At 43.2% G+C, this 14,021-nt stretch overlaps 1 protein-coding gene across 4 annotated transcripts in view; it reads right to left on the reverse strand.

Moving 5' to 3' along the window:
* PRKACA (protein kinase cAMP-activated catalytic subunit alpha) overlaps positions 1 to 14,021 on the reverse strand; it is a 777,054-nt gene that overhangs the window by 546,288 nt on the left and 216,745 nt on the right. Inside the window, exon 1 of one of the 4 annotated variants that reach the window (XM_078681376.1) lies at positions 8,307 to 10,364. The exons of the other annotated variants lie outside the window; for them this stretch is intronic. Coding sequence (XP_078537502.1) covers positions 8,307 to 8,508 — 202 coding nt within the window. The 5' untranslated portion in view covers positions 8,509 to 10,364. Of the gene's footprint in view, positions 1 to 8,306; positions 10,365 to 14,021 lie in introns of those variants that run through there. 4 annotated transcript variants of the gene reach the window in all.

Consider the following 14,021-nt stretch of genomic DNA (forward strand, 5'->3'; position numbering starts at 1 on the left):
ATATACAGAAGGTTTGAGATAAGTGTTAGGCATCTGTGCCATGAAAGGTTCAGGCTCAGGTTGCGTTCCACAAGTACAATAATCTTCCTCTTCTTCTTCCTCTAGGTCTCCCTCCTCATCTGAGTCCTGACATTTTATAAGCAGTTCAGAAGGACTACAAGCAGCCCGGAATCTACCATCATCATCAGAATCTTCATCATCTGAAGAAAATAACTCTGCTGAAGGCTGAGAAGGGGTTTGAATTGCCATTAGTGTCTCTAAAGACGAATGTCGCCGCTGAAGATAACTTGAAGATTTCAGTGGAACTAAAGCCACAGCCGACGAAGCCACCGCCGACAAAGTCGCCGACAAAGCCGCCTCTTCTTCTGTTTGGTTGACACCATCGACATGGTCAAAGGTATCGAAGACGAGATAGGCCTCACCTTCACAGATACAACCGTCGACGGCGAAGATGCTGACAACAGGATCATAGCCGGTTTCATTGATATTGATGATGATGTCGAAGTCATCGACGTAGACTCGACGACGGCAGCTCACGTCAACGGGGGAAGCGATGATGAAGTCGTCAACGAGATGAGCCGTTTTTGAGGTAAAAACTGCATAGATGGAGACTGACGCCTGAGAGTCAGATCTCGAGGGCGTAACAGGTGCAGGAAGACTCTGAGGGGGAGAACTCACCCCTCTTGAAGTTGAAGGTTGATCCATGTGATGTTTCATCATCACTTTAGGTTTAGGAGATACCTTCTGATGTTCACTGGTTCTCTTCAAAGATGAAGTTTTGATGGAAGACACACGTTCCACATCAGAGACAGTTTTCTCTGAAGTCTTCAACTTATATAGCCACAAAAGAAGACAGCCTTCTCTGTCTTTCAGGGTCTTCTAAGAGAAGGTTCTACATATCTTGCAATCCTTAACTGGATGTTCAGGATAAAGGCAATATATAAATTGTTTATGACTGTCGTCAGAATGAAGTCTCTGCTTTCCACAGAAACCACAAGGTCTGAAGAGAGACTTCTTGGTGGTAGACATCCCAAAAAACTGGATTTCTGAGAGAAAAGAGAAGAAAAATCAGCAGAGCTCAGGGAGACTCCCTTCACACGACGTGCGGTAGAAAATCTCAGGGCCTGAGCCTCTGAGGAGAACATTCTAAGAGGGTGCTGATTCCTGATTGGCCGGAATTTGGACCAAAACATAATAACTAGGATATATCATAGAAGTGATATGTTGTCTATCTAGGAAAAACTCTATGGTTTTTGCTTTCTCTATGTATATATGCTTGTGTTATGGCTACATTGCTATGTTATGTACCGTGGGACTCCCACTTCGACGACGGGGAATATTCAAGCATGTGAATCTATTAAAGGCACCCCAATACTGGAGAACGAGTGCACCCTTGTGTCTGGACAAAGCTAAACCTCACAGAAGAGCTATAATGATAGCGAAACACATGTCAGGGGCTGCTTTTAGTCATTCCAGGTTGGCTTGGATGGTATTTTACTAATCCAAAGTTGTAATGCTGTGCCTGGAGCTGTAAAAGGCTTTTAACATTTCATAGCTCGGCATTGGATGGCACTGTGCTAATCTTATGCTTAAAAAACTTTGCTAGAAAAACAGACATTTGAGGTGAACAGATTCAGAGAATCGCTGGTGTTGTAGGTTGCTCAACAAAAAACACAAGGAGAGGGGAGACCCAGTTATTTGTGACTGTGTGTCTGTAGGTTGCTCTATAGTGGAGGGGCTCTCCACCTAAACTTCGGAACTACCCAGAGTACTCTGCATAATTTATATGGCACTCTAACCCTGAAAGGGTATGAGATATATATATATATATATAGACACACTAACACTATTCGGATTCATGAATGTGAATCTAATAAAGATTAAATACTGGAGAAAGTATGGATATCTTTCATAGATTCACATGCAACCCTCCCACCTCCCCTTCAGTCGCTCACCACATCGATTGACTCGTATTCTGTATTTAATATACTCGTGCTATGAAATCAGAGGTGAGGTGGATCTGGAGAAAATAAATGAGGCTGGGGCTTCTCTACGATTGGTTGATGTTTGGTTTTGCTTAAAACAATGTGGCTTGGTATACAATCTCATGGGGTTTGACTTGACTGTCTAGTGCTTTTGATTTACACTGCTAATTATAATTAGCGTTGAACTCCCACATTAACGATTGGGAAGATTCAAGCATGTGAATCTATAAAATATTCAATACTGGAGAAAAGACATTTATTTTTAAGAGATCTCAAACGCGTCCAATCAAAATAACAACATTCTACAACAGTTCTCCATGTTTAATTTGCTCCACAAAGAGCTGTGGAAAACAAAGCCAAGTTAATGAACGCTACAAATGTTACATAACCATTACATTGAATGTCTGAACTGATCCTAGGACCAGATTTCTCCAAGTACTGTAAATAATAGTGCACTATAGAATTGACAGAAACTTCAGCAAAGGTGAAATAATTTAAGCTAGTAGGGATAGAGGACCAGGTGCTACTCTCGCGCTGGAAGTTAGCAAGCTAGGGTGGAGGGCATTGGCCCAGTCTTCAGAAATCCACCACATTAAAATAGTAAAGGAAATCTTAACACAGCCAGTAAACTTTGTTCCAGAATTAAACCAGCATTTGCAATGCAATAGGTCTTGCATTTGCAAGAGTTTCAGCTATTGGCATTGCAAATGACAATATCTTTTATTTATGTGTTGGTTTTTAAAACGTAAATAAAAGGCATTGTCATTTACAATGGCAATAGCTTAAACTCCTGCAAATGCAAGACCTATTGCATTGCGAATGCTTGTTTGTAAAAGCGCCACAGCCCACACTTTCACTTTGATGGCGGCCACCCCCCTTTCTTTAGATGACCCACTTCTAGTGAAAAGTGTGCCGCTGCCATTAAAGTGAAAGCTTTTACAAAAACAAAAAAGCATTTATTTGTTATGGTGACACACAATTTTTATTTTATAAAAACGCCCCATGCCGCGTTTCCACTTTAATGGTGGCCACGCCCCTTTTAGACACGGCTCGTCTAAAGAAAGGTGTGCGGCTGCCATTAAAGTGAAAGCGCGGTATGCTGTGCTTTTACAACAACAAAAAAGGCATTTGTTAAGCAGCATTGCGTGTGCATAAGTGCCACGCTGTGCAGGAAGCATTTTTCAAAGATAAAGCGCAGCTTCCATGATCGTGCGCCGCGCTGTCAGGAAAACAAGGTGGGTTAGGGAGAGCCTGTGATGCCTGCAACAGCAGCTAGAATAAAGGCATTAAATAAAATAGTGCTCACAGACTGTAGATAAGACAGACCGTGTAACAGCACTAGTAAAACGTCCAGTCCTTATGGGAGGTTACAAATGCAGACAAGACAGTAAATACTATGGAGGGACTACTAAGCCTATTCATGAATCAAAAGAAAACATTTAGAAAGGACAGTACAGGAGCCAATTGAAAAGACGGGCGGAGCTTCAAGTCCATACCTAAATACAGCATGCCATGCAGAGCAACACATGCGCTGCCCAGGCTCGACCTACAAACACGAACAGGTTTTAAAGTCCTGACCACTTCAGGACTTCTAGTAAAGACAGCCTAGAGGCAAATGGAAGGATCAGAATACAGGAGATCATAGTTAAATTAGCACCATACACACCTAGCAGTGGCATAACGCAAAATAATGGGGCCCAAAATAATGGGGCCCACGAGTCACCAATATCTTACAAATAATTCATAGACTTTTTGAAGAATGGGAAGGCCACCCTGAAGGACTGAAGGCCCCCTGAAAGAATGATGGCATTCCTGAACCGCTGGATTCTGTGTTACATACCCGATACCTAGGACACCTTAACCAAATAAAAAGGGTCTGGTGTTTATTCCAAAGAAAGGAGAAAGAGCCAGAAATCATTAAAAAAAAACAAAGAAGGGACCAAGAAAGGGGTAAGAGGGCGCAAAGGAAAACATGAATATGTCAAACTCTTAACACACGCACACTTGAAAGAATAATGAATGTAAAGCTTATCCGATCCCTAATATTAACAGATCCGCTCAGTAAGGGTGCATATACTAAGAGAGAATACCAAAAAGGTTTCAAAGGTTCGAAATAAGATAACAAGATGGATTCAAGCTGGCAAGCTAATATTCTCACTTCCTGGCCATACCGGAACAAAGAATCAAAGAGAAATGTAATTTACCGGCCTTAGAATAAAAGGGTAACTACCCTTGTTTGCCACTGAATAAGGGGGACTCTCCACTTGATGGCTAGCAAAAAACAGGGCTCCTTCCCTCGCTGGCCATAGTATAATAACAAGGATACTTTACTTGATGAACATACAGGAACAAGGACCTTTCACTCTTTGCCATAAAATAAGGGTGATGCTACATTCGCAGAAAACAATCAATGGCAAAAGCAACCAGTCTTGCGTTGGCTGCCTGCCTTTTAGCTTTATAAATTTTTGTTTTTGCAAAACTTAATTGAAAAGCTGCTGGGCCATCGTCATGCTGAAAAAAAACACTGGCTAAAAACAAAATAATGTTTTTGTCTGTTAAAGAACACATCGCCATACTAGTCACGGGTAGTGAAGGGACTACTTTGTATGAGCGTGTACTCTTTGTGAAAAGGAAGAATACCTTCACTCACAGTGAAGTCAGCTAAAGGCGGCTGAGCCAGTGCAACATATTGTATACTGTTATGAGCAGAAGAAAATTTTAAATAACACATCAATGGATTACGAGGGCTGGTGGGAGCCCCCAAAAGTAAGAATATTTTACATAAATTGTCATTAAAATCAAAAGGTCTTGTCTATCACCAGACCTAAAAAAAAAGGCTTTTTAAAAATAATGAACTCGGAGGTCTCTCTCTCTCCATGTGCAATAGTAGTACTGTGATGCTCCCTTAAAAGCAACGCAAATTATGCTCCGACAGGACTTGCACTAACCATGCTGCAACGACCTTCTGACCTCTAATGAGCAAGGTGGACTATTTCACCAGTTTATTTAACAGGCAAACAGAGGTCTAATCTCCATTGTTTAGCATGTGATGCAAACCGATTACAGAAATGAATGCAGCAACTGCTTTGCTCGCCACCTGTGTTTATTTCACGTTTTTGAGGCAGGGACAGTTCTTTAACTTAGCAAGGGCTGTCCATTCTGATTTATATTTTGACAGGGCTTATTTTAAGGACGGTAAAACGCAGTCAGTGAACTTAATGTTTACGTTAGAACAAATTGCCTGGTTCTGCAGGTTAACTTTGGAGTACTGGAGAGTTTTGCAAATAGATTAATTCAATTTCCCAGCCCTATCTCAATAAACCACTATAGCAATCAAATGTAAAGTACTAAAGCATGCTAATCCTTTCCTACACCTTCCTGCATTTTTAGAGAAGTAGGGGACAGAAAATATCCTATACTCCTTAAAAGTGGTTTTGGCTTCCCCTACTATTAGGTACCAGAATCCCATCTACCTTGTGAAAAGTAAAATTCCACCCCACTACATACGAACCTTGCCACCACACTACATCACGCACAGCCCTTCAAGGAAATGACATCCTGATCAGTATTTACACTCCTTGACCAAAACACTTAAAGTAGCTAAATCTGGATTTTCAACAAACTGATCCACAAGCAGCAGTGACTGACGCCTCGTCCCAATCCATCTTCTTCTAGAGAAGCCACATTGGTTCTCAAATTAAGACCCTTGTAATAAATCCATCTTTACAAGGTGCAAAATAGGCAACACGTTCCTTTTTGCCGATAAACGTTAATGACGCTTTGCACTGCACAGTGCTAGATCAGTAATGGGACCAAGTCAACATACCTCAATTATTTGTAATGTGACCAATCACAAGAAAATCAATTTCTGCATAATGGAAAAACACCCCTACAATCAGTGCTTTGGTACCTACTGATGCAAGCTTTTTCAGGGAACATGAGACGCTGTCCCAATCAAGAACGTTAAAAGTAGCAACACTGAAAATGATTTTAAAATGCAAGTGTCTCCTGGGGTTAAAAGCAATACAGGGGACAAAAGTAACCAGGAGTCCCCATTAGCTGTAACAGAAACCCAAACACAATAAAAGGTAGTCACAGTTTAATACTTGCAACTTCGTTTTTGGGGGCAGTCCTGGAAATTCTGTGCCACAAGAGTAATAGCAACATGTATAATCTACAGTCAATTGGTAGTGTGGTGCATGAAAACAGAGACAAAGGATACGAATTAAGGCAATGGGATGGTGACAACAGGAATGTGTTACTGTGACATTTTAGGTCGAGACTGCGTAGCGCATGTGCTACTCTGCAAGGCATGCTGCATTCAAGTATGGATTTGAATCGCCGCCCTTAATTTTCATTGGCTTGTGTCATTGTCCTTTGGAAACTATGGCTTTTCATTGGTCAATAGGCTTATTAGTCCCTCCTTAGTACCGCCTTGTCTCATGTTGTACCTTCCCATTAGGACACCCTCTGTTACATGTGCTGTTACTCTGTAGGCTTTAATTACAGCCTCCGAGCACGGTTTACTTAAATGGTTTTCCCTGGCAGGACACACTCTTCCCCATTGCTTTAATGAATTTTATTTTTCAAACACAGCACGCTCATACAGTGGCAGACTTCCCTTTCGTTTATTTGCACTACCGAATGCGGCTGCATGTTTTTTTTGTTTAGTATTAACTTTTATTTTTTTAAACTGTCCCATTCCGCACTTTCACTTTAATAGCGGCAGTGCCCTGTTATTTAGACGAGGCGCATCTAATGAAAGGGGCGCGTCCGCCATTAAAGTGAAACCGCGGTATGAGGCACTTTTACAAAAAGAAGCATGTCATCTTGACACACCATTTTTTATTTTTTATTTTTTTAAAGCGCCCCATACAGCTTTCACTTTAATGGTGGCTGCACCCCTTTCTTTAGACGCGGCTCGCCTAAGGAAAAGGGTGCGACTGACATTAAAGTGCAAGCGCTGCATAGGCACTTTTACAAACAAGCATTTGCAATGCATTAGGTGTCACATTTATGAGAGTTTCGTAAATGTGAGACCTACTGAGTTGCAAATGCTGGTTTTGCAGTAGGCCTGGAGCAGATTGGATAGTTGGGATGATGACACAAGAAAGCTCAAGACAATACTGAATATCCTGGGTCAACATTTTAAAAGTGACTTTAATGCTTTGTTGATTGGCTAACTCTTTCTACTACTTCTGTCGTAATTTTGATGGGAAAACAGAAGAGTATGTGAGATGTACACATTAATGGGAGGCTGAGCAAGAGGCTTTGAGGATTTCGGTGGTCTACAGCCCCTGATCGATTAGGCATAGAAGTGAAAAGCAAATGTTAGTTAGAAAGTATGTTGCAAACACATAAGTCTTCAACAAGTACATTTAAAAAGTACAAGTCTGTGTCAAGAACCAAAGAGGAAAATGGTTTTAATCACTGGTCTGGAGGCACGGATGAACATTTAGTTTACATTTTCGGGACAATGGATTTCATTTGTACTGTTCATCCATTACCAGCACACTCTAGCGACCTTTAAGTGTCCATGACGCAAAGAACCAGCACAGTTAAGTGTCTCCTAAACTCTCACTTTCGAAATCAGCAACAATGAACCAGGATTTCAATGTACGTCGCTGCAACATGGGTATTTGTTTCTGATAGAAATTCCTGCTGAGGTTTCATTTGTGAGCATTAGACGGTAAGTACAGCCACAGGTCGGTTAGAGTGTCAGAATATAGGTATAGTTGGAGAGGAGGGGCATAGGGAGTTAGCTTAACATGCCTTGCAGAGACATCACAAATGTTTTCTTATGCCACGCCGTCAGTGAAAGAATATTTAACCATTTACTCTTTAGAGTGAAATGTAGCTGTATAATTGAAATTTACATGCATTTTTACATTCCTATATTAACAATTCTCGAAAAAATCTACTTTACTGCGACAGTAAACCTGCTACATCCCTGGGTAGCCCCTTTTAGTAAAAGCATTACAGTGCAAAATTCTGTCTGGAAAACACGCGACACCTCGTCCTAACTGCAGAAAAGTTTTGCTGTTTGTGCTACATAAATTACCAAACTAAGCAAATTCTTCAAAACTTTGCATGACCTTCAAAGAGTCAAAATACATTTTCAGTCTCCATTTGCTCTCTTTGGCCTCTACCCTTCACTGAATGTGTTGGAAGAATCAGAAAGTACTCTGGTTTCACTGGAAATTGTCTGCATATCTGCTAAAAGGTCTAAAGCTTTTTTGGAAGGTAAGTGAGTTGCAGCCATTAAACTTTCACCAGACGGATACATATCCCGTGACAGGAAGACAGAGACACAAAACTCACTTTCTTCGTTCCAGGCGATCAGGTGCTCAGACTCGATAACCAGTTCCACGCCCTGTGGCCCTGCCTCGCCCTCCATGGCAGGGCTTCGGGGTCCGCGGTAGAAGATCCGCACTGCCAGGTTTTCCAGCTTTTGCAGTGCTGACATCTTGGAGCCCTTGTTCTTGCCAGGACTCTGGCAGGTCACATTAGTTCCATGGTCCATGTCTGCCAACGCTGACTATTGGTGATTGCTTTATTATTTTTATAGAGTCGTTTTCGCTCACAGGACGAGGCAAGACACACCCAAGAAGTGAGTCTTCTGAGCTGCGGCCATTTACCAAAGCACCGAAACTGACCCCAAAAATTAAATCCCGGAGTCAATAAACAATGTTTCCCTCAACAAAAAAAAAAGTAATTCTAACAGAAAAAATGACAGTAAAAATGACAGTAGCGCCGTCAAAAAAGTGTAAGAAATACAATCATCTCTACATCTTCATAACATGTCAAAAAAGCAGTCGTGCCTGCCGAAAACTAGAACTGAGGCACGCAATTCGAAAGAGGCACCGTACACCCTCGGCATATGTGTTAACAGAAGTCGTACCAAGGAGGAGTCTTTTATCAGCAGGCACCAGTACTCCATACATGCTTGGAAAAAAAACGCAGGGCACCTCGGCTCCTCCAACCCCGATGTCGGCTACTTCCTTGGTGGGGACATCTCTGGAAGCTCGTTCGATCAGCGCCAATTCTAAAACCCGGAATTTCTTTTCCGCATATGAGCTGAATTTCTTTGGTAGGACGAGAAGGGCTGGGAGGGGTGCCAGGCCGTGCAGAATCAGAAGTCGTTTGGAAAGGCACAGCGATGACAACAGAGTGCCAGGCTATTCCTAAGAGCGCAGCATGGGCAGCGTGGAGAGATTTGCCAGAACAATGATCTGGGGACAAGTATGTTGGGAAGATGCTTAAAATAGAACACACTGGCGCTCGCTCTCTCAGCGCCTTTATCTTGTTCTTTCAAATAGTTTATTTTTTCCAGAGTGGAAACTGTCTCGGTCCAGACAGCTTGAATATCGTTTCGTGTTACCCCAAGGCTCCTAACGTTACAGGCCTAGATAAAAGATCAAGGCAGGTAAAGCCACAAAATCGGCTCGATGTAGAACAGGTTCGCAAGGAGTGTGACAAGGCAAAAACGGGGACAGGAACACGAGGTCAGTCATGTGTGTAGGAGAGGCGTTAAAGCGCGAAGAATCGCAGAGGTGACTTTGACTGCATATCAAACGGCAGTAGGAGATAAACTCTACTCACGAACTTCAGCAGCAAGGTATGCACAGTGCAATGTTTAGGTGGGACGAAGGTACGGCTGAAGGCCCCGTCTTAAACACGCACTGGTGGCCACAAAATGCAGTGTCGCACAGAGGGCTGACGAGGGCTCGCGGACTTTTAAACACCTAATTAAACAGCAGTCTTTTGAATCTGGTTCCTTTGTTTTCACTGCTTCGACCTTGGGTGCAGCCCTTTCCTTGTCGTGGAAAACAAGTTGCGAGCAGATTGTGTTTGGGGAACAAACACTAACCTTTGTTCTAACTTTTTTAAGCAGCTGGCAGAGGAAGGCTGGAAACGTCGCCGAACAACAGTGCTCCTGTTAACCCGATATGAAGGTGGATCCTGAGAACAAAGAGGGAAGGCGGCGATTCCAGGATCATCGTCCAAAAACGTCAAGTTTTCTTTTGTTTTCTTTTTCCAGTGCACCTCTCAGGAGGCATAAGTCTGGCACCACGGTGCGCCTGAAGAGCTCAATACAGGTAAAGTGTAGCAAAGCAGCCACGCTCTTTCGGCAGAGGACGGCTTTATCCGGCAGTGCAGGATCCTTCCGCGGTTTTTTCTTCTTTCCTGAACGTAACCTTTTATCTTCTTGTACAAGGCAGCAAAGTGCCGGAAAAACAGCCTTCCACCACCCCCTCCGCAAACGCTGCCCGTGGCCTGGTCCACTCGGCCCAGCGGCCAGAAGATGCTGCTGCTCGCAGATGGGGACGGCAAGGCATGCGCCAGGCTGTAAGAACAAGTTACAGCACAACGCACTAGGTAGGGTTTCAGGAAGCGCCTCTAGGGAGCAGCAGGAGTCGGAGAGGGAGGGACGGAGCTGGGAAGGATGCCAGCCTCAGATAGATACTTAAAGGCACCCACACCCTGCCTCTCACCAGCTACCTACCTCCCTCCTCTGGGTGCCCGGAGACTGCAAAGAGCACTTACACAGGGCAGCGCGGCCCGTTGCGACACCATGCTGCACAAGTCAGGGCACGGCAATAGGAGAGAATATTTTATTGCATGATTAGTATGGAGTAGGGTGGCAGCTCCGCGTGAGTGTGGAGAAACCATTCCCAACATTCAGTGCCACTCCACAGTACGTCCCAAGTAACCTCTTAAAAGTACACAATACGTTCAGTGCTTGATGTGGAAGGTAAAGAACGACTAACACAGGGCTTTAAGTGGGATGAAAAAACGGTGGAGGGGCGGCTCTCAAAGGGGCGTGGTCAACGTAATTAAGGGAGTGGCTTAAATACAAGTAAACTAAAAATCTGTGTTTAGCACAGTGTGCTGCCCGACCTGTATTTTGCTGTTCCTGACATTGCGTCCCTCCAGCTATATGATACAAGTCACATCATATCTACAAGTCTGGCCTATTGGCTTTGTCAATGGTTGTTAGTTGCATAAGATAAATAAGCAGCAACTATGGCTTGTATATAATATTGAAAAAACTTCCACTTAAAGCCCTGGTGACACCACGACAATGTTGCTGCTCCCGAGTTTCAAAAAGAGAAGTGAAATACAGAGAGAAAAGTACTCTCTTTAAAGGATTTCCCTTTCTCACCAACGCTCACCTCGAGCACACTAATGTGCCTGCTGTCACTGCAGTAGGGGGGAAAAATTGACCGCCTGTGACACGGCACAAAGCAGAGCCCGATAGAGACCCGTTTCGAGGCACCCTTAAAAAAACTGCTGGTGCTCAGACCCGACCCACTTAAAGCCCTGGACTAACATAACTAGTAGGCTCGCTCTCCTCCCGAAAATAATACAGTAGGGCGTATCCTATCGATGAAACACAACATACTAAAACAGATCACTGAGTGCTATTAATGTAATTCAATAATATCCTTTCGATACAGTGCTTCGGCGCCTAGTCAGGTGTAAGAAGCGCTATAGATCAGCAATGACAATACATCAACTGCCTTCTAGGCAGGTTTAAGTCGCTGCGATTCTAAGAACTCTAGGCCCAGGGACAATACGGTATTCGGCATAAAGGCAGTACTTCCAGTGCCGTGCTTCAAACAGAATGCAAGGAGCGAATAACAACCTGTTCTGTGTTTAAAGAATTACAAAAGATTCACACAGTTAATCTAGGATTTTTTTTGTTTAAACACTGGCAAATCACACAGGAAGCCCATGCTTGGAATGGTGTCCAAAAGAGGATTTGATACACTTCGCGGAATCGCTTCAAAAACAAATAAAAAAAATACATTACTGTTCTGGGAAGTCCCTGAGATTATTATGTTCCATAGTACAACGCAGTTTGTAAACACCAATGCATCAAGCATCTGTACATGCGCTGCAGAATAAAGCATGGCGCAGCAGAAGACCGAATTCCGTCGTAGAGTTAATTGTTTCAAAAAGTCTTATTAACGTCATCAAAAAGTTGTACCTCTTTAAAAAAAAAAGTCTCAGGTCACTGGACCATTTACGTCATTAAACGCTGTTGCCGTCGCCCAACAAATGAGTATACAGTTAATACGGCACTTAACTGGCCCAACAGGTCTTCAACCAAGGAGTGTTTCAAGCAACTCAGGTGCCGGCTAAAGATTGTATGGGCATGAGGCAAACCATATTCGGGTAGAGCTCACTGAGGAGCATTCTTCAGCGACACATAGCGACCCAAGCGTTCCTTTGTGTTCAGGGGCCTACCCGCTCGGCAAACAGACACTGCTGCCCGCTAGCTGAACAAAAAAATATATACATGGCAAGCAGGCTTAGCGCTAATTAAACTGTCGATGCGGTGGCGGTGTCTCGTGTTTTTGCTCAGCAAACAAAGTTGTTCAGAGGGATTCCTATTTCGGCACTAAATGCCTTTCATAAGCCACAGAGCAGAAGGGGAACCCTCTCTCCACCTGCCGATGGCCCTGAAGGGGTTAACCCCACGCAGGTGCTTCTCTGGTAGGATCAGGTGAATTTTCTGCTTCCTCAGGAGGATTTCTGAGAGCCGAGTCCCACAGGCTTCAGCACGAGGCTTAATATACACCAAGCTCCTCATTAAAATTTGCCTGCAGTAAGCAAGAACAAACCGAGAGTCGAATATTATGAAATCACACATTTCAGAGGGAAACCCAACCCTTGCGTTCTGCTAGGTTAGCAATTTTATAGCAATAGATCAACATTTTGCAGCAATCCCTAACACTTAGGAGTTCACTCCTCCCTGCAGAGTTCTATACTTGTATCTGAGGACACTTGTTAATCGACGGATGTTACAACCAGGCCGTTGGCATTGTGCCTGCTAGTTACCACAAGGTAGAAGCAAGGGCTAGGTAACGAGATCTGTAAAGGGCTGAGGAATATTCGGAACCGGCACATGCAGCTCGGAACAACCAACAAAATTGGCTCAAGCTCTATAATTCAAACACCTACATCACAAGATTTTGATGCATCTTGACAATAGGGTAAATACGTTGGTGCGCCAACGAGTAGCACACTTTATGATAATTAATGAAAGTAAACAAATACACTAACAAAGGAACAAATGGAACCATTCTTTCTGTGATTTTGCCCAAGCAATCTTTTTTTAATTTCATGTCAGCAATCCAAGAATAAGAAAGAGCATAAGAAACTTACCTGTAAATCTAGTTCTCCAGCACTAACAACTTTCATATATTCACGTTTGTGTTATTCTGCTTTGCCAGGCAGGGAATCCACGTAATATTAAAAGCAGTAGCGGTGGAAGGGCTGAGCAGTCCTGCTCCCCGAGGTCACCACAGCTCAGATTTCATAGCACTACGTATGCCAAAGTATGGTAAAAACGAGTCTAACTGGGGAGGGGGGAGGAGGGAGGATCACACATGGAGCTTTGATGAACCAAATGTTAACTATTGATACACTTGATGACTCTTCGGTCATAGGGATACAGGTATCGGCCCCAGGCACTGAGAAAATCCGGGGTACTGATCTGAGTCTGAAAGAGAGCCCTCTGGATTATTAGTGCTGCCCCACTGTTGCAAAACTGAGCTATCTCTTAAGCTTATGGTGATAAGAAAATATACATCCTGAAGATTGAAGGAGGTTGCAAATTCTCCTTCCTGGAGCATCAGAAGAACTTCCAGGAGGGCCACGATTCAAAATGGTTGCGTATTATTATTTTCTTATCTGCTTAGTTTTCTGAGGTCTAGAATTGGCTTCCAGTGTCCGCTCTTTTTTTAATAAGAAACACCTAGAAGATCGCCTACAGTTTCTTTGGCACTTTGGGACAGCCTCTATTGCTACTTTTAGCAAGAGGAACATTTCTTGTACTACCTCCCATACGTTTAGGTTAAGTTCTCTCCTGTATGGGTGATTTGGTTGTTTCTGTATACATTCGAGAGCAAGTTCAGAATGTACTATATGAAACAAAAAGCAGCATCCCGTTATAGATTTTCCCAAGCAGGACTGAAAAAGGAAATTCATACCAGACCAGATGAATTTGAAATGGTAAGGGTTCAG

The sequence above is a fragment of the Lissotriton helveticus genome, chromosome 1_1 (genome assembly GCF_964261635.1).
Source record: "Lissotriton helveticus chromosome 1_1, aLisHel1.1, whole genome shotgun sequence".
Classification (NCBI taxonomy): Eukaryota; Metazoa; Chordata; class Amphibia; order Caudata; family Salamandridae; genus Lissotriton; species Lissotriton helveticus.